We start from the raw sequence: 27,669 nt of genomic DNA on the forward strand, positions 1-27,669 counted from the left end.
AAATTTAGGCGATCAGGAAAAACTTCACAATGATGTAATTAGTTTTCTGATTAATCTCTCAAGGAAACAAGAAGCTCCAAAGCTTGGCACGTGCAACAGTTTGTTTACATGAGAAAGTTGCACTGGCATAAGTTATGGTTGAATTTAAAACCAATATAGTTAAAACAGTGCAAAAGGCTGCGTAGTCACTCTTATTTTGGTTTAAGAATGGCTTGTTTTGGCTTACCTTAAATCCATTAAGTGAAACTGAAATATTCTGCTCTTAAATCACAATAAGTGTCCATCCAGGGGTCTTCAATGGTTTAACTAAATTGATGTAAAAGCCCATTCAAGTTATACCAGTACAACTTTCTTGATTATACAAGTCCTAACGCTACACTGAACAAAGTAGAAGAACATTTACTACAGATGGGACACATCAATTAATTTTATGTTTATATAGACAAGGGTTAATGTCAAGAAGGTTCAGTATTGTTATATCTATGCTGTATCTTTAAAAGCAGACTGAGCTAGTTTCAATGGGCAACTGCAGCCAAGATGAATACGTTGCCAAAGTAGGGTCATCAAAGCCAGCAGTAAAGTTAGACAGTCTTCGAGGAGGGGATATTTACTTGGGGTGGAAAGATAAAAAGGAGGAACAAAAATACAGGAGATGAAACTTTTTAGCCACAACACTTGAATAACATTTTGAATTTGGCTTTCTAGTGTGATAAGATGCTAGGATCAGCAAAGACGCCTGATATCTCCTTTATCTCCTGCTATATGTAATATATATAAAGAGGTATAGGATAAAGCACACCTGAAACCCAAAAACAGTGTGTGTCTGACAGGCTGGGTTACTGAGACAGCTGGAGGAGAGAAAACACTCTTTAGAAATGTAAAGTATTTTTATTCTCTGTAGCAAGCCCTAAGGGGAACCTATCTAAAGAGCTATGTGATCTGACAGGATAAGTCTTCACTATCAACATTAAAGAGCTGCCACGGCACCAGTGTAGTGGCAGCACCAGTGCTGGGAGAGAGCCACCCCCACAAGGGGAGTGGCTCCCAGCGCTGGTGCACTGTCTACACTGCCACTTTACAGCGCTGAAACTTGCAGTGCTCAGAAGGGTGGGTTTTTTACACCCCTGAGTGGGAAAGTTGCAGCGCTGTAAAATGGCAGTATAGACAAGGCCTCAGACTAGGCACTTCTGCTGCCTTACACCATGTGCAGTCATTGATTTACATCTGTGCAGTGTGGGTCTAAAATGTTACCATTCTGACTGGCTAGTGTTCTAAACCCAGCGAGTACCAGCGTTCATTATGACATCAGGTGCACGACAGCTTGAATCTCCCCCACTTATGTATTTTTGCTGCTTTTCTCTCACCCGTTACTACCGCCTTGAAGAGATGAAAACAGACAAACAATTCTACTTCCTATTTTTTGTCATTAGTCCAGTGCTTAGAGATATAATGACCTTATAGAAGTTTCCTTCCCAAGTGACCTCCTAATGTTCTGTCTCCTTCCTTTTGTTTTCTAAGCCTATTTCCCCTAATGTTCTTCCTTTTGTTTTCTTCTCTATGCAACTTCTGTTATCTCATTCAATACTATTTCCTCTCTTCACCCGTTTGCTTAGTTCAACAGCTTCTTCCTTTGTCACTGTAGGAAACAATCTTGCACTGGTAGACAGAAAGACTAGATTTCCTAATGATTTTCTTCCATCTCTAACCCCTATGAACACTGCCTCAAAGTGTCTCTTTTGTTGGCTTGTCAGCTCTCGCATTAATTAGTTTGTTTAAAAAGGGCATTGTTTGCTGGAATGACACAAAGAAAAACACATTAAAGCAGTCAGTTGTGTTCAGTTGACTTATTAATGCATAAGCATCTTTCTTAAACAGACACAATTCATGGCTGTGTGTCATGGTTATTGCTAAAAACAAAAAATAATTTTTCAAAGTGTATATAAAACCACATGAGGGCCTTGTTCTGTTTGGCCTGATTTTCTTTAGACTAAGGTTTCAGAGGGGTAGCCGTGTTAGTCTGTATGAGCAAAAACAACGAGGAATCCTTGTGGCACCTTAGAGACTAATAATTTTATTTGGGCATGCAGATGGAGTGGGTTTTAGTCCATGAAAGCTTATGCCCAAATAAAACTGTTAGTCTCTAAGGTGCCACAAGGATTCTGCATTGTTTTTTCTTTATACTAAGTCCCCTTTACATCACTCCTACAGCGTGACGGGGACATAAACATAATTTATATCCCCTTTAAAAGCACCTTTATATTCCCAGATGTGATAGACCCAGGCCAGTTGGGTACAGCAGAGTAGCCTTATTGGGATCCAGGAAGTGGGCGGGCTCCCCAAAGGCGTCAAGGGAGTCAGTGGATGCCGCCCAGAGGAACTCTGCCCAGAGGCGTGAACGGACGGAGGAGCAAAAGTAGGCCCCACAGCAGAGTAGCCTTATTGGGATCCAGGAAGTGGGCGGGTGAAGCTCGCCCACTGCTAAAGGATCCCCCCCCAGCCTAAGGGGGGGGTCCACAGGACCTGGGAAACCAAATAATTACGGGGGACAACTAATGAACAACAGGGACAGGAGTGCGGTCAAAGGGTCAAACGAAGGGAACCGGACGGGGACACCGAGCAGAGAACCCCGGACAGCGCCCACCGCTCCTCAAAGGCGTCAAGGGAGTGAGTGGACGCCGCCCAGAGGAACTCTGCCCGGAGGCGTGAACAGACGGAGGAGCAAAAGTAGGCCCCACAGCAGAGTAGCAGAAGGCAGATATACCAACCACTGGATTAACAATTTTCTGTTTCCTGACTGACCAGAGCAGCGGCTCCTCCAGGCTAATAAGAATACCTGACTCCAATTAACCTGCAAAGAGTCAGGTGAGGTCATTAAGCTAATGTGACCACCTGACTCTAATTAAGGCCCCTCTGATACTATAAAAGGGCTCACTCCAGTCAGGCAGAGAAGAGGAAGTATGGCTGAAGGGCTAGTTAATGAAGACACCCTCAAGTCATTGGTAAGGGTGAAGAAGGGAGAAGCAGGAGAGTTGTGGGGAAGTGGCCCAGGGAAATGTAGCAACTCTGGCAGTGAAAGATTGGCTACCAACAGCTACTACCATTAGGGTCCCTAGGCTGGAGTAGAGAGTGGGCCTGGGTTCTTCTTTCCCCCCCAACCTGCCATGACAGAGACACCTCCTGGGAGAGGAAAACAGGCCTCTGTCAGGACAGGAGGCTAAACTGTTTTGGTATAAGGCTGTAGGAGCAACAGAGACCGTGGGAATTCTCTCACCAACCTCCTTGCTGGCTTATGATGAAAAGGGCTCAGTAGACTATCCCTGGCCCTAGAGAGAGAAGGGCTACATGGAGGGTTGCAGTGAGCCTCTGAAGCTAGCATAAACCGTCTGGAAGCCAAGGGGAAAAGGTTGGAGCTCTGCTACACAGAGCAGCAAAAAGGGGTCTTAATGTAATGAAAATCAGGCTGCCCTTTGTGTTTGTGTTTAACCTCACTGTTTTTTTGGTCTAGCATTTTGCTTTGCCTAGGTATTCTATAAGGCCAGGTGTACACTGTAAACTTTTGTCCATATAGTACTCTTGGGTAGGGGTGTGATTTTATTTTTATGGAATTCCCACACTGGCAAAAACCCTAGTGTAGACATAGTTATACTAGCATAAAAGTACTTTTGCTGGGCTAGTTTATTTTGCTCACTGAATGGGTATAAGCTATATTGGCAAAAGCACTTTTTTGCTTGTACACACACAGCTATACCAGCTAACCTTGTCTACTGTAAAAGCCAGACTTAAAAATGCAATAACATTTAAGTGTTTTACTTGTGACATTCCTAGTTGGTGGAAATCATACACAGATCTTTAAGTTTCTGAACAAGCTATGTGGCTTGTTCACAAATCTTTAGCACAAGATAATGTGAAAAATACTCAAATGTATACATACCAGAGACAAATAAAATAATTGTCTGAGGAATTACTGAACTTTTAGAACCAGGAAACAATTTCATGGGGGATTATACTCTCCCTGGCTTGCAAATGAGCCATTAAAATTTAGGGTTGCCAACCCTCCAGGATTGCCCTCGAATCTACAGGAATTAAAGATTAATCTTTAATTAAAGACTGTTATGTGATGAAACCTCCAGGAAAATATCCAGCCAAAATTGGCAACCCTATTAAAACTTCTAGAAAAAAAACTAAACTAACTGACTCATAGACTTTAAGACCAGAAGTGATCAACATGATGCTCATCTACTCTGATCTCCTGCACATTGCAGGCCACAGAACCTCACCCTTCCCTCCCTGTAATAGACCCATAACCTCTGGCTGAGTTGCTGAAGTCCTCAAAGCAGGTTTAAAGACTCCAAGTTACAGAGAATCCACCATTTAGTCCAGTTTAAACCTGCAAGTGACCCAGGCACCATGCTGCAGAGGATGGTGGAAACTCTGCCAGTCTGACTCAGGGAAAACTCCTTCCTGACCCCAAATAGGGCAATCAGTTAGATCCTGACCATGCGGACAAGATCCAGCAGCCAGACATCTGGGAAAGAATTCTCTGTAGTAACTCAGCACCTCCTCATCTTAGTGTCCCATCACCAGCTGTTGGAGATATTTGCTGCTAACGTTGCAGATCGGCTACATGCCATTGCAGGCAGTCTCATCATATCACCCCCTCCATAAACTTATCAAGCTCCGTTTTTAAGCCGGTTGGGTTTTTTGCCCCCACTGTTCCCCTGGGAGGCTGTTCCAAAACTTCACTCCTCTGATGGTTAAAAACCTTCACCTGATTTCAAGCCTAAAACTTTTTGATGACTAGTTTATATCCATTTGTTCTTGTGTCCACATTGGCACTTAACTTAAATAACTCCTCTCCCTCCCTGGTATTTATCTCTCTGATCTAGTTATAGAGAGCAATCCTATCTCCCTTCAGCCTTTTTTTGGTTAGGCTAAACAACCCAAGCTTCTTAAGTCTCCTCTCATAAGGTAGGTTTTCCATTCCTCGGATCATCCTAGAAGCCCTTCTTTGCACCTCTTTGTTTGAGTTTATCTTTCTTAAACATGGGAGACCAGAACTGCACCCAGTATTCCAGATATGGTCTCACCAGGGCCTTGTATAATGGTACTAACACTTCCGTCTCTCTACTGGAAATGCCTCACCTGATGCATCCTCAGACTCCATTAGCCTTTTTCATGGCCTCATCACATTGGATGACTGAGGTGCCAGTGATCAACCAATACACCTAGGTCTTTTCACTTCCAACTGGCATGTCCCCAGCATATAGCAAACATTCTTGTTGTTGGTCCCTAAATGCAGGACTTTGAACTGTTTGTTTTCATCCCATTTCTATTACTTCAATTTTCAATGTCATCCAGATCTTCTTGTATGATAGTCTGGTCCTCTTTTGTACTGGCAATCCCGACTTTGTGAGATCAGCAAATTTTATTAGCACACTCCGACTTTTTTTGCCAAGTTCAAATAAGATTGGTCCCAAGCAGTGTTCCCTCTAATTTTTCCCCACCCATGTGTGGAATGAATTTTGTTATGTGCACCAATATGGAGGTGATATGTGACACATCACCTTCATATTTGTGCAAATAACACAATTCATGTGGCAGGGGTGGGGCCGAGGGATTTGGAGTGTGGGAGGGGGCTCAGGGCTGGGGCAGAGAGTTGGGGTGCAGGGGGGTATGGCCTCTGGGGTGGGGCCGGGGATGAGGGGCTCAGGCTGGGGCAGAGAGTTGGGGTGCAGGGAAGGGGTGTGAGGGCTTTGGCTCGGGGTTCGGGCTCTGGGGTGGGGCTGGGGATGAGGGGTTTGGGGTGCAGTTGGGCTCCCTGGGGCTATGGATGGGAAAGAGGACTCTCCCCACAGCAGCACCTGGGATGGGTGGGGGGTGAGAGGCGCCTTTCCGTGCTGTGGCAGGTCCAGGCTGTCCTGGGTGGGGGCTGGAAGAGGGGCGCCTGTCCTCTGGCCACAGCAGGTCCGGGACTGGGCTGGGTTCAGGGCGCCTGTCCTGCAGCTGCGGCAGGTCAGGGGCCAGGCTAGGTTCAGGCTAGGGGAGGGGTGCCTGTCCCCCAGCTGCAGTAGCTCCAGGTCGGGCTGGGTATGGGGCGCCTGTCCCCCAGCTGTGACTGGTTCGGTGCTGGGCTGGGTGGGGGCCGGGGCGCTTCTCCCCCAGCCACAGCAGCTTCCACACTGGCCTGGGCTGGGGGACATGCACCATGGCAGGTCCAGAACTTGGGGAGAGGTATCTCTCCCCGCCACACCCCTGAGTGCCTGCGCGGTGCTTAATGGACAGCTGCGTGGCCATACGCCCGCGCAGCTTAGAGAGAATTTAGGTCCCAAGACTGATCCCTAAGAAACTCCACTAGTAACCTCCCTCCAGCCTGAGAGTTCATCTTTCAATATGACCCATTGTAGTCTCCCCTTTAACCAGTTCCTTATGCACCTTTCAATTCTCATATTAATCCCCATTTTCTCCAATTTACCTAATAATTTCCCATGTGGAATTGTATCAATGCCTTACTGAAATCCAGGCAGAACACATCTACTGCATTTCCCTTGTCTAAAAAAAATCAGTTATATTCTCAAAGAAGGAGATCAGGTTGGTCTGGCCCGATCTACCTTTCGTAAAACAGCGTTGTATTTTATCCCAGTTCCTGTTAACCTCTCTATGTCCTTAACTACTTTCTCTTTCAAAATTTGTTCCAAGACCTTGCATACAACAGAGGTGAAACCAAAAGGCCTGTAGTTTTCTGGAACACTTTTTGTTCCCTTTCTTAAACAGGAACTATATTAGCAATTCTCCAGTCACAGGGTACAACCCCTGAGTTTACTGACTCATTAAACATTCTTGCAATTGGACTTGCAATTTCATGTGCCAGTTCCTTTAATATTCTTGGATGGAGATTAGCCGGGACCCCCAGTTTAGGTCCATTATGATGTCTGACTTTGACTTACATCTTGGATGTGATAATTTCTACCTCCATATCCTCATTGCCATTAGTCACCCTGCCACTACCCCTAAACTCTTCATTAGTCTCATTAAAAACAGAGGCAAAGTATTTATTTAGGTGTTGGGCCATGCCTAGATTATCTTTAATCTCCACCCTATCCTCAGTGCTTACTGGTCCCACTTCTTTCCTTGTTTTCTTCTTATTTACATGGTTCTAGTACCTTTTGCTATTGGTTTTAATTCCCTTTGCAAGGTCCAACTGTGCTTGGCTTTTGGCAGTTCTCACTTTGTCTCTACACTTTCTGACCTCCAAGATGTAGCTTTCCTTGCTGATCCATCCCATCTTCCATTCCTTGTATACTTAATCACCTGTTTGAGATGTTTGCTCAGCCAGCTTGGTCTGCAACCCTTCCCTATGAATTTTTTTTCTCCCTTGGTTGGGATGGAGGCTTCAGATAATTTCAGAAACTTTGACTTAAAGTAATTCCTCCACATTCAGATCCTTGAGTTCTTTAGTCCAGTCCCCTTCCCTAACTAATTCCCTTAATTTTTTTAAGTTGGCCCTTTTGAAATCAAGGTCCCTAGTTGCAGACTTATTTTTGTTTATTCTTCTATTTAAACTGAATTAGCTCATTATCACTTAAACCCAGCTTGTCCTCTACAACCAGTTCTTCTACAAGGTCCTCACTACTCACCAGTACCAAATCTAAAATGGCAATTTGGTGAAGAAATCTGCCAGCTATCACATCCAGGAAAATCAGGGCCCTACTATTATTAGCAACACTTTTCCTCCAAACTATATCTGAGAAATTAGTCTCCCATAATCATACAATTCCCAGTAGTATTTATTTCATTAAAAATACATTCCAAAATGAGAACTGCTTAAAGAGAGCAAATATGAGGAAAAAATTACACTTAAGGACCTGATCCTTTATTTCTTGCAGAGTGGATACAATTGGATTATTTTATTTTAAATAAAAAATTGGATTTTTTAAATTTAAATTAAATACATGGTGGTTTTTTATATAACCCTATTTAAAATTAAATTGGAAACTGAAACTTACGTTAAGGCCTAAACTTATTAAAATCATTTAAATGAAATACAGAAAATAATATGAAGTACTTATTTGCTGCCACGTTTTAAAGAAAGTCAAACCACTGAACTGGTAGAAGTCACTGGCTAGGCACCTGGAACCAGAGACTGCTGAAGAGCTGAGCCAGCTTTTGACAGCCGTAGTCTCTTCTGAAAGTGAAGAGACACTTTTCTTCTTTTCAGTTTATTCAACTAGTTCAGTTCAATGACCATTTCATTCAAAGTTTAGAAACCAGTTGGGAGTTAGGAAAACTTGTTTTCCTTTTCCAATATAGGAAATAAAAATGAGGTGTGAGAGAATGAGATCTACTACTTCTAAAATCTAGAAGGAAGTGGTGACCAGAGGAAAAATCAGTTAAATTCATTCTCTACAGATAATACTTCCTTTGTTTAATAAATCTGTTCGTTTTCAGTGCAAAACATATTGTGGTAAACTGACTTTTTTTTTTCTTCCCCCTTTTGTATTCATTAGCACACTTAAGGTACTTTTATTTAACAAATAAAACTTTGAAAATGCTTGTTTTTGTGCATTTGTAATTGAATTCCAATTTCTATCCAAATGCAATGTGACACAAATCATGAGTAAAAAAAAACCATTATCTAGTAATTAAGAAGTGTCATTCGCTATCTTTTAACATAATAAAGAATGTAAAAATTAAGAATCTGAATAAATGTAAGTTAAGCTATATAATTGCACAAATGAATACGTATAGCTATTGTGTATCCTCCAGGTTAGCAAAACCAGCACCAAATTTAGTGTAAAGGCTATATTTAGTTGCCAATCAACATGTTTTAATGGTTAGCAACCAATGAGAATCAACCTTTTTTGGGAAAATATCTGAAAAGTACAAATGCAAAACACAATTAAAATGAGTTAAATCAAAGTTTCCTGCTTGCTGATTTAAATCATGATTTAAAAAAAACCAGCAATTTAAATTGCTTTGATTTAAAACAATCCACCCTGATTTCTTGAGCATCCAACTCCTACAAATTTCAGTGGGAGTTCTGGCCATGGAAGGAACATACAATCAAACCCTAATGACCTGATTTACTGTTGCCCTGCACCTTGTGTAGCCAGTTATAACCATGCAAAGTGAATGCAAAATACTTCCAAATCAGAATAGTAACTTTTAGGCCCACTTTGGCCTGTGGTACAGGGCAATAGTGAATCAGATCCTACATGTGCACAAAAAACAAATGCTCTGGAATTCTTCTGGGAGACAAGGAGGACTCCTTTTTGTCCCGCAAGCCAAGCTTACACGCCCACTGGAGCTAGTCAAATAATAACTTGCTGGCTCTACCAGACACCAACAACAATGCTAAGAATCAAAATGTTCTGTGACTGTGCATGTGACTGCAGGCTGGTAAGAGGCAAACATAGGCTGGTCTGAAGCTGGATTCAGCCTTAGCAACTTGTACAGACAACTTAATTTATTATTGAGCTGTAAATGCCACTGGTGCATGGAGACACAAGGAGTCTGAGTTTCTGGATTGAGTAGATCTGCCAGTGCAGTTGCCTATACCCTAATTCCAAGAAGTTTATTATACTGTTAGGAAAAGATGGTCATAAAATGAAGCGGATAAGTTATACCGGCAATAATCTGTCATAGGATCTGAATGGGTTAGTTACTGCAGCTGGACCCAGCCCAACCATCAGAAGGATATTTACAGGGTTAGGCTGTTACATTTTGTGTGTGTTAAAGGCAGCGGTTATTTTCAAAGGTAGTGGGCTGGTATGGATGCTCTGTCTGGATGTAGAATCCTTGACAGCTACATGTGGCTTTTGGATGAACATCTGGCCACCTGTCTGAAGAGTGAGTGTGAATGGCACCGCTAGAGCAAAAGATGGATCAAGAGACCCAGAGGTTGACCTGAGCTGTGAAAGGGTGGTTACAAAGCAGAACAAACCAAGACAGACAGCAGCTTCTGCCGAAGTGCTTTATCTTGACTCTGGAGGGCAGAATGGTCTCTGTGATGCTTGTAGTTATTTTGCCACCTTTGTTCAAGGTGAAGAGGAACTGTGTCCATATTTTTATAGGCTTTTCAAAGGCACTTATCACTGTAGTAGCTAAATGTCTCTGGAGCGATTACAGGTTTATCCTTACAACACCTGTGAGGTAGGGAAAATATTATTAGGCCCATTCACAGATGGGGAATGGAAGCTTAGAGTTGGTGGCGGGGGGGGGTTGCCTAAGAGTCTTCACACTAGAGACAGGAACAGACACCATACCCCTCCAAGTTCTAACTGAACATCTTAATCACAAGACCATCTTCTCTCACACTAGATCACATCTAGCCTTCTCTTCTGTGGCTGTGGAGGCTTCCCAGGCAGAAGAACTAATGTGGTTTCACCGCAAATGGGAAGTTGAGGGCTGTGCAGTGGCCGTATCTCATCTGCACAAAGCCATGCTCTATGCATGTTCTCTTCCCACACAACAGCGTACAGGTGCTTGCTGCTCAAAACTTGTCTACACTGCTGCCCCAGGATGTTTTAAAACTGGTGTAGTTGGTTTGAATTTAGAGGGAGAATTTCCTCAGTTTTGATGAAGCCTGAGTTACATCCTCTTGGTGCATCTCATGGTGTTTACAAGGGTAGCTTTAAATTGTGTCCAGTTAGTTCCTACCTTGAAGGATAAGAGGAGTTGAAGCCCCTATTCTGAGGCAAAGGGTATTGAGGACAGAGACATACTACAGGGAAAACGCCAGGGACTCAAGCCATGCTTGTGGACAGTGCTTATGCTGTTTGTTTCCTTGTTTAAGTCAATAAAGGCAAGCTCCAGGAAGAGGGCAAGTTTGGACTATATACAGTGTGTGTGTTACTTAGCACAGAGTAGGCTATTCACTTGCTTATGCCTTCTCACTGCACCCAAAAGAGACAAACAGCCCAGCAGACTCCCCTCTTACTTACAGAAAGAGCTCCCCCCAGCATCAGAAACCTTCTTTCTTCTGTCTCCTGAATTCCCATTTCGGTTACCAAGCACGGTTAAACATGTTGAAGCCAGTGTCAAAGTAAAAATTCTCTCCACAGCTGTAACTCAGACCCCGTGCACCTACAAATATGCAATTGGTTTATCTACCCACAGCAATCATATTCATCATGATACATGTGGGATTTCCCATTCAAAGTACAAGGCATACCACAAATACCATATATATTTGTAGGAGTTACAAAGAAACAAGATTGGGAGCCAGGACTTAGGAGCTGATGACCTCTAGTCCTGGCTCTAAGATTGACTCCCTCTGTGATCTTGGACAAGCCATCTAGGGTAAAGTTTTCAAAAAACACCTAAGTGATTTAGGAACCAAACTCCCATTTTCAAAAGTGATTAGGCACTTGGGGCCACATTTACAAAGGTATTATAGAAAGAGATTCCCAGTAGAATTTACAAAAGTGCTTGCATATTTAGGCACCTAAAGATCTTCATAAATCTGGCTGTTAAGAGCCTAAGGCTACGACTACACTACACATGTACCAGGGGTTCTCAGGACAAAATTTTTGGTGGCCTCAGGAGTGCAGCCACCAACTCTTGCTGGTGGCCACTCTCACACTTTTTCCTAAAACACTTTATTTGGTTTTCCAAAGCTAATTAATATGCACATATACATGTCCAAATCATTGTAATTTATTTATTGCTAGCTAGTAAGTCTGTTGTGAAAAGTGGTATTAACAAACATACAAATATCACTTTTTACAGCAGACTTACTCTGCCCTGGCAAGCCTGGGGATAAATTAAGCCCTGGATGGAGGGTCGGGGGAGGCAGTGAGGGCCAGGGGTGATGAGGGTGAAAGGGGCTGAAGGAGGCAGTGGAGTGCTGGAGCCTGAAGCCCCGTGGCCAGAACCCGAAGCCAGAGAGGACAGGGCCCAGTGACGGAGAGCGAAGTCCCATGGCCAGAGCCTGCTGTCCTGCCACCCCTGGGCTAAAGCCCAAAGCCTGAGTCCCACCGCCCCTGGGAAGGTGGGGAACAAACCAGCTGCCGGCTCCTCTAGCATCGTGCCCCAGGTGTCTCCAGAGGTGGGCAGGGCTCAACCCCTGCTGGCGGTCCCAGCAACCAACACCAAGGCAGTGCATCCAAGTGCACCAGGGAAGGGGAGGGGCCGCTACTTTGGTTCCTCCCTCTCCCCCCCAGAGGTCACAGCCCAGGTGGCTGTGGGCGCAAGAAAAGCCCCTGGTGGCCGCATGCGGCCACAGTGATAGCATTTGAAAAATGCTGTACTATGCTATACACTATGTCTAGACGCTTGCTACAGCAGCGGAAGAATTTCAGCAGCATCCCTTTGACTTTCAAGGAACTTTATCACTGTTACAAATGGGATTTAGGAGCCTAAGTCACTTAGGCCTGGCCTACACCTAAAACAGATCAACATAGCTACATCACTCAGGGATATGAAAAATTCACACTCCTAAGAGATGTAGTTAAGCTAACGTAAGGCCCAGTATAGACACTGCTAAGTTGATGGAAGAATTCTTCTGCTGAAATTGCTACCGTCTCTTGAGGGGGTGGATTTGCTACTGAGACAGAAAAAAGAAAAATCCCTTCTGTCACTATAGGTAGTGTCTATACTACAGCACTACAGTGGCATAGCTGCAACTGTGCTGCTTTAGTGCTGTAGTGTAGCCATAGCTTTAGGTGCCTTTGAAAATATTCCCCATTACTGGATCCTACACTCATTAAAGTCAATAACAAAACTCCCACTGACTGGACTGGTGCAGGATCCTCTCTGCCCATTTTCCTATTGGGAAAATGGGGATAATACCACCTACCTCACACAGACGGCAGGAGATAAATTAAAGAATTAGTTTACATAGCACTTTGCAAATGAAGAGTATTGTCATTTCTTATTTTGTTCCTTATAATTATAAAATTTTCTTGACTGGCAAATCATTCAGAGAAGCAAAACCACAGATTACTAGGGATGTCATTATTGATTTTACATGGAAGGTGCTCAGATACTATGGTGATGGGCAGCCGCAAAAGGGATGGGGAGGGAAATTAACTCACATAGCAATGGAGCTGGTAAAACAACACTTTGAAAGCTTAAATCCGACTTGATTTCCTATTCTTCACACATCTAGAATGAGACAGAGCCAGATTTACCAAGGATCACAGCTTGACAAGCCATACTATCTCTGTGCACAAGCAAGCATGTGCTAAGGCCATGACCCTGCAGATGCTGCCATCAAAGGAAGGAGATTTTCAAAGACACAAAGGTACCCAGCTCCTATAGACTTTAAAAGCACCCAGCCATCTTTTGTGCCTCTGAAAACTTCTCCCGGTCAATGGGATTAACCCATAGAAATAAGCAGCATGTCCAAGAATGAGTGTTTCCTAGCTCAGACTCTAACGTTGCTTACAGCACAGGCTTAAACCCTGAAGATTGAGGACCTGGAGCCCTTCCAATTTTTTTTAATTTTATTTTTTTAGAATTTCCTATAACATCTCTGGACAATCTTGTTAGACACATCCCACTTTGAACCTTGTTAAATTCTTCTGTATGCCTTGGTCAGGTCCCCTCTATTTCCTCTCTTCTGTGAGGCAAACAATCACCATCCTTTCAATCTCTCCTCACATGAAAGTATTTGCATACCTCTAATTACTCTCATTGCCAATCTCAGAATCCCCTTAATTTCTACTAGACCCTTTTTCAGATAGGGTGGCCATCACAGAACACACAGTATCCCCAGAGAAGCTGAACCACTGATTTATATAATGGTATTATCACATTTTCAGTATTACCCTCAAGCCCATTCTTTAAATTGTTTGCTTTTTTTGATCCCATAGACCTTCATCTCCCCCACGACATTCTGGCCCTCACATCCTCTGTGAGTTTTTTGTTTCCCTCCTCCTTTTCCAAATACCTCGGAGAATTCTCCAGTGGGGTGGATGGGTGTGTGATGTTCCTTGGTGCCAGTGGTGGTCAGAATGGGATGAGGAGAAGATAGCCAGCTGGGAGAGAGTAGACTCTGCGGCTGCCAGATCAGAGGAGGAGGCAGTAGCTCGGCTGCCCCATGCCAGGGGGAGGCAGGAAATGCAGGGTTTAAATCCCTTCTCATTGCTGCTTGTCTGGCAGAGGCTCGGGAAATGAGTGGAGAAGGCACTGTCCCCTGGCATAGCTTCGGAATACTGATGAGTCTCGCTATGGGATTTAAGGAGTTAATTATATGATTCAGCTCATAAAAAGCAATTGGGTGTCAACAAAATGACTAGAATTCTCTTTAGAATTCTCACGAAGGCTTCATGTCTCAGAAGATGTCATATCTATTCAGTACCTTTAGGTAGCTTTCTCAAGAAACTACCTACCTACATTACAGGGTTGATTTAACTACTAACGTTTGCAAAGCTCTTCAAGTTCCTCAGGATGGAAGTATTACTTATGGCTTTGTACAGCAGCTCTCCAACTTGTGCAGTCCATCAGCACTTTCCACACAGAAGTCACTGTCTTTTGTGCTCATCTTAAGGACAACCATGAGCAAGACCATCAGCAGTTTGAACACAAGAGAACCTCTGCCCAAGCAAACACCAATCTGTACTATTGGGTGCAAGACACGGGCTCAGAAAAAGAAACCTTGGACCTCTAGCTCCTCATCTGGGAGTCTTGTTTTCAGGCTCCAGGATGAATAGCACACCATGTTCTATTGCACTCCACTAGCTGATTGTGGAGCAGGGCTGCACTCTGGAAGGCTGCCCACCTTCCCAGCTGCAGAATGAGTATAGTAATCATGGCTGCTACAAGGAACTGAAGTGAAATAGTATTAAGAGCAACTTACCAAAATTAGATAATGTGAAAGTGTTAAGATTCTGGCTCGCAGAAAGGGTAAATGCACTGTTTGGGGAGGTAAGAGACACCCTGAAGACTGGGTTTTCTGGGTCTAAACAGGAGAAAACAAAGGGACTGGTCCTGCACTGCTAAACTCTCATGGACTTAGTGACCTTAAGGAGGCATAGTAGAGTCTGCTGCTGATCCTGCAAGCTTCTCTATGTCTGTCCTGGCTGGTTGCCGCCTCCTCCTCATTCCCTTCTGACCACTTCTGGCACCAAGAAGCATCAACAAAATCAATATTCTAGTCTTACAATCAGCATGAGCATTGTTGTTAAATTCATGAAACATTCAGGTCGGTAAATTGTACTAGTATTAGCTATGCACATAGTTAAGTATTCATATATATAGTTCTTTTACTCCATTTTATATATATGTCCTAAAAATGTAACTTGGGCATGAATGGTGAACTTCAAAAGGGAAGGCAAGTAAATGAATAACTCTGGTCCGTAAAACAATAACAACCCATGTACCAAGATGGGCGTGTCATGGAAGACAGATGGGTTAAAGCTTTTGATTACTTTTAACAACAGTTGTAATTGGAACTTCATGTTATTTTATTTGGCTCTTATGGTTTGCACAAGAGAAGGAATCGCTGGACCTTTAGAAAAGCAAACAACTGGATTTTCATTGTCAGTAACATATGGTAATATTTGCTAGACTCCTAGTGGACCAGAGTTAATCTCACCTCTTGTATAATAAAGGTTTATGATGACAGGTGCTCTGTTTTATGAGGTAATAATCTGGTTCCTTAAAGTATAAACTATGAGGCAACGGAACCATTTCCAAGGAAAGTGGGGCCACGCATCCCTGTAGTTGTAAGGTAAGGTTATCAAGTTACCAGAATGGGTGACTGTATGACAAGTTATGGACATATACTCCCTCAGCATGTGCTCAAGCTGTCATGGAAGTTTATGCTTTCAGTGCTGAGGCCAGGTGTTCAATCTCCACATTACAGACACCAAAGCTCTCAGTCACTAGCTACACTTTGTTACAGACTAGTACCCTGGACAGGACTTGAACTTCTCTGGGTCTCAAAGCCTTTGACTAGCTTTTCTAACAAGGTGGAAGACATAACTCATTTGGTATAGTGAATATGATCATGTCATCCCTGCTGGTTGGGGCTAGCAAGAATAAAGTCCCCTGTTTTCTCACAGCAAACAGACCTCATAATTTTTTTGCTAAAAATCCTGGTTTTGATGCCTACTAATGACAATGGTGTTTTTATTTATGTAGCCACAGTTATTTACAGATACTAACATTGTCATTTTATTTGTATGGGAGCAACTATGCTAATGCATATGCTGAATCTTTAGCCCGCCTAGCATGGATGCATGGTTTCAAAAGGCCTGAACAGACTGTCTAGGTTGAGTGCTCATGCCATTAATAAAATGTGATGTGTCTCCTCTCCTGACAATCCTGACCCCTGAGTATTTACTGATCATTGTACTCCTAAGGAGAAATTCATCCTTGATGCAACTCCAGGGGAATAATTCCATGGAGTTATACCAGGGATGAATATGGCCCATGGCTGGTTTTGAAAAATGTAAGCTTTGTGCAAGCTAACCTCTTTTTTGTTCCTTCTGTTTCTCCTATGACTCTATAACACTGATCTGGGCAGTCAGCCTCAGTGCCAGGGAAATCAGACCGCCCACATCCTCACAAGATGATGTAAGCGCTAGGCCTGTCAGCTGAAATCAGTTGCCACAGGGGGACAAGGCAGAACTAGAGAAACCAGAGGTAAATTCAGTTCTTACACATAATATTTCTGTAAAGAGGGCTCAGAGACAGGAAGGGAATTGGAAGAGGGTTGAGGGAGAATGTGTCTTTATTGGAGTAGCAGGGATTTAAAGCAGGAAATAGAGAAGAGGGGAAACTTCAAGGGACAGGGAAGTGTAATGATCTCATTACTGATCGATACCTTCATAGTTTTATTTGTACTACAGTTATGCCTAGAGGCCCAAACTGTGATTGGGATCCCATTGTGATGAGCGCTATGACTGTACAAACACACAGTGACAGTCCCTGTCCTCACGAGTTTACAGTCTAAATAGATAAAACAAATGAAGGGCAAAAGGGAAAACAAAGGCACAGAGAAGTGAAGTGACTTCTCCAAAGTTACACAGTAGGCCAGTGGCAGAATGTACAACCCAGATCTCCTGTCTCCTAGATCAGAGTACCATTATATCATTCCCTTATGTTTGTTCTGTCCAGCAGAGTGATCCTTTTGCTTAGAAATAGTGTAATTTCATTGTCAAGCTCACTGTTGTCATAATCAGTGCTATGGATCAAATTTTACTTCCTTCTTTTTTGTTTGTGCATGGTTAGTATTCCTGTAAGGTGATGGATAACAGTCCTGCAGATTGAAGTCCACTGCTCTGGTCAGTCATGCAGCTGGTACAGCCAGAATAGTGGCAATGCAAGATTGTAACCTGCTCCCCAGAGTGCCTACATCCCTAGCCCACAGCATGCGGAACCGGAGAAGCCACTAAGTGGGCTACTAGGAGCATTTTCAGAACTTCTCCCATCACTGGTCTAGCCCTGTCTCAGCTGCATTGATGCTAGCAGTTGTGGGAATGCTCATGTAGATGGAGCACAGGTGAGGTGGGGTGGTGATAAAACACTGATTTACTAGTGTTCCCATTATTGACAGCATCTGTGCAGCTGCACCATAGCTAAGGCAACAGAGAGGGAATTTCAGAAAATGTTCAATGTAGACAAGATCCAAGGGTGAGAAAAGGGCAACACAACAATCGGCAGGGGAGAGCAGCATGAGTGCAGTCTACTGATGTTTCCCCTTCCGCCCCTGGGTGGAATAAGCTCTCATCTCATCTAGCAGAATCATTTAAGTGGAGCAACTATGCACAAGCCCAAGTGCAAATTCAGGACAAACAATATGTCAGTTCAAAGCCAGCTTTGTAAAGAACCTTCTTCAAGACCCCTGACCTTCGCATGGTGCAGCTGTTCTGTGCAGTGTAAAGTTACCAGCTGAGAAGAAAAAGCAGCAACAGCAGGAAGCCCTTTTGGAAGAACAAGACGTCTCTCCCCACATCTCAGGGGGCAGCATAAAAAAAGACTGTATAACTTAAAGGAGGTAGAGACCAAACTGCGACTACAAAAGGCTGGTTTCCAAAAGCCCAACATCTCACATTAACTTTAACACGTGAAAAGCTTACATTTTCCATTTACACCAAACCACGCTACACTCTGCTGCCTGTTACCCAGATTCAGGTCTAGCATGACTGCACAGCTAAGAGCTATAATAAACTCCCGGGCACTTCAAATCCATGTTGCCTGTCAGCAGACTATATCCTTCGCTGATTTTTTTTTTCCCTTCTGTTTTTTTAACCCCTTAAGAGACCCATTGTTAGAAATAAAGCCGCGCCGGTAACAAACAATTCTCCCATGCAACATTAGATGGAAAGGCTTTCTCTCTCTTTCTCTCTTTCCTCCCCCCCCCCCCCCATATGCCATTCAACAATTAAAAAAGGAGACGAGAGAGTCACGCACATCCTGCCTCTGAATCAGAAACAATCAACTCGCGAGGACAGAGCCTCCCTTGCGAAGCACCAAAGCCAAATCCGAGCAACAACAAACTAGAGAAATGCTGTTTTCTTGCCACTGGGCATCCCTCAGTGGACGGGCACCCAGGGAGAAATTCTGCAGCCCACTGACTCCAATTACCTTCATCATGCTGGGGCAAGAGCATTAATTTCCAGATGAAGGCAGGAAGAGCTTTCTCCACGGCCCCGCTCCCTTCGGTCACCGATGAGGATGAAGCGCCTGCAGGCTGTCAGTCTCTCCCCCATGCAGCGCCTGCCTGCTTTGGGACACGTTGCAGCAGAGGTTGGAAGGAACTGAGACTCTCCCGGCCGCGGCTGCTCGCGGCTACTGCTTGGGGGTTCCGATTGCATCAGCGCCCGGCCCCGCCGCGTTCCCCCGGTCGCCGCTAGGGGGAGCAGTGGCCAGAGCCGCGGGACATCACCCGGCGCTTGCAGCCGCCGGATCTGCCTTCCCAAAGAAGCAGCGTCCCCATAACGCCAAGGTATTTCACCCTCCTGCCCCAGCCGGCCACAGCACCACGCCTCAGCCAACGCTGCCACTCGTGTCCAGTGGGCGCTGTGAGAGGTCAGGGCCTGGGTGTAATAATCTGCCTGTCCTCACGGGCTGCCCAGACAAGGTAGCTACCAGGGTCCAGTTTGGGTCCATCACTGGTCTCCAGAATGACCCAGACGGGTCAGTCTGCCGCCTGCCAAACAGAGAGGATTCATACCACCAGGAATTCTTTGCACTGCAAATATTTCACCCTGGCCTAGGGGCGTTACTCTTTTTCCTGCCCCTCCTTCATAAACAACGGTAAATGCTGCTTTGCTCTCTGAGTCATTTCCTCATACCTGCTTTCAAACTGTCTGGACACTCAACACCTCTCAGTTTACCCACGCCTTTCCCCCAGTCAACACTGCATCCTTCAGTTCTCATTGCAGGTGGATTTTATGCACACTTAACATTTTTCTGCAAAATTTGCACCACTGCAGGTGCAGCTCTTCCAGTGGTAGCAATGGGAGCTTTAATGTGGACAGGACCCAATCTCTGAGCAGAGATAGATGGCACAGGGCATAAACATCAGAGTCCCAACTATATGCACAATCCCACCATTGCTACTGCCAGTTGAGCTGCACCAATAGGAAGTACTGTACAATGGTGAGAATCTGAAGAAAATATCCTACTGTAGACCCAGCCTAATCTCCCCAAATAAGGGTGCCTATTCCCATCTTCACTGATTTTATCTTTTTTCCTTTATCATTTTCATAACTGGTTTACCTCTTCCTTCCTGCTGGTGAGCAGCTGTGTCCAGCTCCAGAAAAGACTTTTCTTTATTGATTTTACTGCCAAGTGAATACTTCAGTAAACTGTTTTGCTCTGCATTTGTATGAATGATTCTCCCTTGAATATATGTGTGTGTGTGATTCTCCCTTGAATATATATGTCTGCGTGTGTGTGTAGTTTCAAAAATAACTGGCAGAGCATTGTCATGGGAAAACTCAAATGATAAATAGTAAAAGAACGATGATTTTATAGGTGAGAGTGGAATTACAGGAAAAAAGTTGGCACGCTAATTTTACAAATCCAACAAACAGCTAGTGCAACCCTCACTAGCGGGACAAAGCCTTGTGCTCCAGGAGCTTCCCACCATGCTAGCTGGAAGTAATATGCCTACAGAGTAGGAGCTACTATTACAAGGACACAGCTGAGAAAAAGCCAGATTCCTACTGCTGCTGCAACAGCTGCTCATCATGACTCCACTGAATGATTGCAAGCAACAGCAATGCCAGAGATTTGCTTTCTTTATTTAATTTACCATTTTAATGACCTTTTAAACTGTAAAAATAACCGGTGTTTACTGTTGTTGGTTTATGTGTGTGCACGCACACATGCTGAAGAGTTTAGGCTTTTGATATTTTCAATTATCTGACATTCTTAAGAGGCCATATACACCTCTATCTATGGGCTCTATTCAGCAGCAGGGGAAAAGTTCCCTTATATGGCACAAAGGTCTGCAAAATATCTTGAACATCTGGGCAGGGTTAATTCCTACATTGATGATAAATGAATTTTACATGAATTTGTAACTCTGCTGTAAGAATATACTTATGGGCTTGAACCATGACAATCAAAGGTCTTGTCTACACTGGATTTTTTCCCTTAAAGCTTCCCATCATTGCAGCGCTATCAGTGATGGAAGCTGTAGTGCAGACAAGGTGCCCCAGTAGCTGCCAGCATTTGTATTACAGTGTCACCTAGATCTGTTCTGAGGAGGGTTAGAAAACATTGTGGTTCAAATACCAGCACCTTGTTTAGCCTCCCACTCCCCTGTTGCTACCACTAGAGCTGCATGTTGGGAAATTTTAGGGAAAAAAATCTAGTGTAGACAAGGCCAAAGGTTTCAAGTGAGAATATTTTTGCAATTTTTTAAAATAGGCTATTTTTATGTTCTGAGAGTTAAAAAGTTGGTTTGGGAAATTTCTTGTCATTAATTGAATTTTTAAAACAATGATCTTCTAAAACAGAGAGCGAAGGATGTTTCAGATCTGTAAAATCTGTTAATAATGTACACAGGCCTCTTACATTTTTTAAAATAATACAAACTGCACACATAGCATTGCCAGACCCTGGGAATGGGTGACAGGGGATGGATCACTTGATGATTACCAGTTCTGTTCATTCCCTCCGGGGCACCTGGCAGTTGCCACTGTCAGAAGACAGGATACTGAGCTAGATGGACCTTTAGTCTGACCCAGTATGGCTGTTCTTATGTTCTTATAATAATGTTTACAAACCGGAGACAATATTGACACTTCAGAATCCACAGGCAAATTCAGCCTTCTTCCTTCTCTAAGAGGCTGCCAGCAGCAATGCAGACTCTATTTGTATTGAACATATATTGTACAATATAATGAAGAGCTTATAGCCCATACTGTGTGTTCTATGGACAAAAATATGGTACTATTTATTTTTTGTATTGCAATAGCACTTAGGGGCCTCCATCATAGATCAGGAATGCATTGTGCTAGGTATGTGTATGTATGTAACAAATATGTAACAAAAAAACCCAGTCCCCTGTCCTGAACAATGGTGTATTTTATTGTAACTCCTTAAACCAGAGATTTTCAAAAGCAGCTATAGGTTTTAGGAGCACCAATCCCACTGAAAGCCAATGGCACTTTTGAAAGTCTTCCCTTAAAATCATATTAAAATAATAAAACATTCACTTACAATGGCTCCCTCTTTCTTTCTTTCTTTCTCTTCAGTCTCTCCACTTTCTTTCCTTCACTCCACTTTATCCCCCCGGCCCCCAGTTCCAGAACTGATTTCCCTCCTGCAGCAGCCTGCCTCTCACCATCCGTCTCAGACCGCCCTCCCCCGCCCCAACAGTGCTCTCTCTTGTTTACTATCTCTATCGTTTTTTCTCCATCTCCATTGGCTATCAAGGAAAAACTAACTGGTATTTATTGAATCCAGCATGTATATTCATCACTACTGGAATGTAATACTTCTGCCAAGTTTTCTTTTAAACCATTCATTCCTCACACCTCCTTTGAATTGATTATTAGGGGGGTTTTCCCCCTACTTTCTTTCCCTCTTCAGTTCTCTCTGATTTTGGCCCCTGCAGTATTTTCTTCCTCTTCCTTCTATGTTGCTCTTTCCGTCCTCCTCCTCCTCCGCCCTCCTGGCCTTTCTCCTCCTAAGCCTCTCAAATGTACTAATAATAAAGCTCCCTCATGACTTGATTTTTCAAGATGCTGAGCACTCTGGTCCTGATACAACAAAGCACTTAAACATGTATTTAAGTCAACTGATGTCAATGGGACTACCCACAGGCTTCAGTGTTTAGCTGGATTGGAACCGGTATTCTCAGCATCTTGCAAGATCAGGTGTCCATTGTGCTTCTCAATTGTAGATCTCAGAATGTTTTTCAAAAGAGTTTAGATGTCATCCTCATTTTACAAATGGAGAAACTGAGAGACAGAAACTTGCCCAAGGTCCAGGACCAAAACTCAGGTCTGCTGACTCTTCCTCCAGTGCCCTAATCACTGGATCACACCAAAACTGGATTTCTCTCAAAACTTCTCATTCATCCCCCATAGCTAACCTTCTGCCTTGCTAACGGAGTGCTAGGCTATGTTTCTTCTCCAGCTCCTTTTCTCCTCCCTAAAGAGTCCAGAAGTGATTCTTCCCCCTTCCCTCGCAGCTGTAAGGGGAAAAGGGAGAGAATATTTTACAGTTGCCAACCCCAAATGTTCAAAACTCATGAGTCAGGCTCACCAAAAATCATGAGACTGGCTTTCAAATCATGCGATTATGTAAAAACAATAGATTTGGGAGTCTTTTTATTTACCTTTCGCTTTTTAAGCCTAGGGCAGAGGTGAGCAAACTACAGCCCACGGGCCACGTCCGCCCGTGGGACTGTCCTAGCACCCAGCCCCCACAGGAGGGGAGGCTAGTCCCTGGCCCCCGCAGCCTCAGCTTGCTGTGCCGCCAGTGCTCTGGGCGGCTGGGCTGCGAGCTCCTGCCGGGCAGCGCAGCTGCGAGAGCTGCCAGGTGTAGTGTATTAAATTGCTCCCTGTAGGAATGTGCTACTTATGGTGTACTACTTAGGGCTGCCAGACCTGGTGCTCTGAGCAGCATGGTAAGGGGGTGGGGAGTGGGGGGGTTGGATAAGGGTTAGGAGGTCTTGGGGGGCAGTCAGGGGATGGGGAACAGGGGTGGTTGGATAGGCGTAGGGGTGTGGATAGGGGTTAGGGCAGTCAGAGGACAGGGAGCGGGGGGGTTGGATAGGGGGTGAGGTCACGGGGGGATGGTTGGACTGGGGGGGTCCCCAGAGGGGGCAGTCAGGGGAAAAGGAGCAGGGGGGGTGTTGGATGGGTCGGGAGTTCTGAGGGGGGCAGTCAGGGGGCGGGAAGGGGGGGGGGCGCGGAGGCCAGGCTGTTTGGGGAGGCACAGCCTTCCCTTCACAGGTGTAGTGTATTAAATTGCTCCCTGTAGGAATGTGCTACTTATGATGTACTACTTACAGCTGCCAGTCCTGGTGCTCCATTCAGAACCCCGATGTGGCCATCAGGCCAAAAAGTTTGCCCGCCCCTGCTTTAGGGTCACATTTTGAAAGTTTCTTCATAGCCACAGGGGCTAGAAACTTACTTTTTCTTTAAGAATGAAGGCTGAAATCATCACCTAGCCACTTGACTCCTGGAGCTGGGCTTTAAGGAAAACAATAATTATCATGAGACTCATGACAAAGTTACAAGAGTTAGCAACACTGCACTGTGCATAACAGCCAACATTTTGAGAAAGAATTTTCAATGGACAATTCTGAAGATGAGCATGAGGATCTGTGGGTGATACCTGACAACCTCAAGTACTGGAAGGATTGTGTGCATTCTTCTGAATTGAAGGTTGATTTCATTGTATGAAAACTAAAATGATATTTTAATGAAAAGGCTAACTGGTGAGAAAAATAACATTTATTTCTCCAAATATTTCTACCCCAGAATATCTATTTTTATTCTAATCTTGGCTTCTCTGATTTTTGCTGGAAGACCTTCTGTAGGACTGGAGAAAAGCATGGATAACAAGACTGCAACAGACTGAAATCTGAGCTGCAGCTTTCCTAGCCTCATATGACAAGGGAGGGGATGTTTAGACAGACTGTTTAAAATTCTTTGGGGTTTGAGTGTGTGTCACAATCTGTTTAACTGATATTCCAGACAGAACCTCGCTCTGAGAAAGGTTCAATATCCCCTTCCTATTTTAATACCACTTTCACGTTTGAGTTCCTCAGTCCTCCAAACACTAAAACCGGAAAGTGAAGACTTGATATTCAAATGTTACAAAAGTACAAAGCAAACTTACAAGAACAAAACATTTTGAGGCCATATTTCCCAAGTCTCATTTACACATAATAAGGCCCCAACCTGAGCATGAGCTAAAAGGATAATGTTGAGTGAAAAGCACTTTCCACATCAATTACTAAGCTTAACTAATTTAAAGCTTTAATAAGAAAATGTTAGGACAATATGTTACTACCTTAATCAAACAAAGCATAACTAAAGCAGGTAGAGCAGGGTAATATAATGATCAATTACCAGTCCTGGGGTGCAGGTAGAATACACGTTGGTCCAATCTTGTACAAGTCCTGTGTTGCTCTAGTCCCCTTTGTTAAGCAAACAACCTTTATACCTTCTCTCATAGCATCATGCAAGCACATATTATTAAAACGACTGCATCTAGAAACATTCTATTCTAAATATATTTTCATACACACTAACCCAAAATCCTCTTAACTGATAAGTTTTACTTATCCTGCTAAAATTGTCATTGATACCTCCTTATCTATGTTTTCTAGCTATTAACTGTTTTCCTCCCTCAATCCAGCTGTCTTTTTATTGCTGCCATTATTTCTTACAACAGTTGTCTTACTCTTATTTATTTGTTCCTTGTGGCCTTAAAATTACTGGTTGGCTAACTCTGTTCAGTCAGTGTTCATCCTCCCTACTCTGTTTTAGCCACATCTGCCTAGTAAATCACAGATTTGTCTGGTTTGCTTTGTCTTGTTATCTACACAGACCAAGAATCTGCTGTAGATAAGATACAAACCAACTTTCTGATTTCATACAGACTTTGAAAGCTGGGTCAACAAGATACATAGAGAAAGCTGAAAAAAATTCCTTTAACATTTTCTCATAATGCTATTAAATATATAATACCTATTTACCTAAAATTATTTAATATACATTTATCTAACAGTTCATTATACATTTCTTTTCAACACAAACAAAAAAATCTCTTTTGCAGTTCACCATGGCAAATTTTCTCCCCCTTCTGTACCAAGGCTCCTATTCTATAATCAAATCCACTAGCACAGATCCTGCACACAGTGATATCCTGCATATGCATAGGGGTCTGTGCTAGTAGATCCAATTGCAAGAGCAAAGCCTGGCCAAAAAAAAAAAAAAAATCCACTAAATCCTACATTCCCTACTCCCACATATTGATTTTGACATGACTATAACATGTTATGATGGTTCATCACAATGAGGTAATAGGGGACTGGAACAAAGAAACGCCTTAACATTGGGAGAAAAAAATATAAAAGTACACAAAAACTAGCCGCAATAGTACAAAAATTACATTTAAGAGTGTCTACAGAACTGGCTTCAATGTTGCAAAACTGTACACTGCATTAGAGCTTTCACAATAGAAAGCAATATATACGCACACACTAATTACTGGAGCTTCAGATATTTGGATCAGTTCAGATGCTTTTTGAAACCTGTGAAATCTTCCAGTGATTCTCACTACTCTTCCAGTCACAACCGTCATCTCCCTGCATCCTCTACCTATTTATTTAGAGGGAGCCCAGACGGTTGGCTATACCCCTCTAGTGTTTTCAGGAGCACCCAGTAACTCCATTTCTTCCTTTGGTATCTTACATTTTACATGATTTCTCTATATACTTTTCTATGTCACTCCTCATGTCTAAGTCCCTGAAAAAACATTAATGAATTTAGCCTGGAGGGAGGTGCTACCCCTATTTGACAGATGGGCAAAGCACTGCATAGAATCATTAAATAGTTTCCCCAGGATTACACAAACGTAGTGGCAGAGTTAGGAATGGAATCCGAGAAGCCCAACTCGCACTCTGGTGCCTTAATTGCAAGGCTATCCTGCTGATGAAGATGGGAGACTTTTTTGCTGTGTTCGAAGTGTGTGTGGGCATCTCATCCAGCTTCAATCCCACCCTGCCAAATTGTCTTCTCTCTCCTGCTCTAAGATTACCTCTTTCATGCCCATTGGGTCTCTGGTTGCATCCCTCTTTCCCTGACCTCTGCATTCTGCTGTTCTGGCCCTAAATCAGTGATCCTAGAGGATCCGTGTACCCTCAATACCCATCATTCACACCAGAAGCACTGTGTGGCCCCCATTTTCTGCCCTTCCCCTGCTACATGCACACACACTCAGACTGTGCACTCACTTCTTACCCCTCTCCTGGGGCTGCCTCTGTGCCCCATTCTCTCCCCCACATGCTGGGGTTGCCACCTGTCCAGATTTCCCCAGGATTGTCCCTTTTTTGAGGTAGCTGTCCTGAAAAATCTGTAAAGGGGCTTAGTCCAGCTTCATGGGCTCAGGATCATCCCACAGGTCCCAGTTTTTGTTTTTACTTCAGAGGTGGCACACCAGGGGATTCTCTGTCTGTCCTTCCCTCTGTCCCATACGCCTGGGGCCCTTTATACCACACCTTTTCCCCAGCACAACAGGGTCTCTGTCACCTCCTTCCCACCCCAAACCCCAAGCTATTGAGTCTCTATGCCCCTCTTTGTCTGCCCAATGGGGCTGCTGTCCCTCACCCCTGGATTGGGAGGGTGGCTGGCAAGTGGCTAGATTTTCCTTGCAGGGAGACAGCTGGAGACTTTTCTCTTCCCTTTGGCTCCCCCTGCTGGGTAAGTGTGGCACGGCCTCCATCTATGCACTCCAAGCCATTCTCAGTGGAGAGCGACTTGTCTGGCTCTGAGTCAGTGTCTAGTACCTCCCCTATGCTAGAAATTCGGATACCTCTTGTTAGGGTCTGGTCTAAAGCCAGAAATGAGGGAATAGAGTCCTTCGCCAATCTTCAGGACAGGGGATGAACAATAACACCCTCCCTCCCTTCCCCTCACCCCTTTGATGGGATGATCTGAGGGGCAATCCATTGAAGGGAGTTGCTTGTGCTGTATGTAGGAAAAACTTGCACCAGGGACAATGAGCCTGGGTAAAGATTCAAGATTGAGTGCTCAGAGACAAATTGCAAAGCACCCACATTTTTGCCCACATGCCTGCTGCACTGATAACTCACAATGAGCTCTGTGTGTGTGTGTCAGACCTAGTTTATAACAACAGGTAGGATCTTAAAGAGATTTATGTACATTAAATAAGTCTCACACCACCCCTGGGACATAGCGTCCTATTATTTCCCTTGTTTTATAGGTGGGAAAAATGTAGGCACCCAACAAACCAGTCAGAATTTTCAGGGGGGCAGTTAAACTGGTTTTCTGGCCTTTTTGCACTGCAGCCGATAAGAGAATCATTTATTCATACAAGAGGAGTGATCTCACCCTCTACTAAAATGCAGCCATATTTGCAGTGGAACATGGCATTCGTTGAACAGCACACAGCAACACTAAACAAAATTTTAGCACTGAAGCATAGATACCCCCAAACACACATGGATTATATGAAAGTATAAATCAGGCAAATGCACTTGTATCAGCATAGAAAAATGTACAC

General features: G+C 43.9%; 1 protein-coding gene across 1 annotated transcript in view; it reads right to left on the minus strand.

Annotated features, from left to right (window-relative positions):
* BCAT1 (branched chain amino acid transaminase 1) overlaps positions 1-18,786 on the minus strand; it is a 101,866-nt gene extending 83,080 nt beyond the window's left edge. Inside the window, exon 1 of the mRNA XM_074937852.1 lies at positions 18,535-18,786. Coding sequence (XP_074793953.1) covers positions 18,535-18,543 — 9 coding nt within the window. The 5' untranslated portion in view covers positions 18,544-18,786. The remainder of the gene's footprint in view (positions 1-18,534) is intronic.
* Between the last annotated feature and the right edge of the window lie 8,883 nt (positions 18,787-27,669).

Source organism: Natator depressus, chromosome 1 (assembly GCF_965152275.1).
Source record: "Natator depressus isolate rNatDep1 chromosome 1, rNatDep2.hap1, whole genome shotgun sequence".
Classification (NCBI taxonomy): domain Eukaryota; kingdom Metazoa; phylum Chordata; order Testudines; family Cheloniidae; genus Natator; species Natator depressus.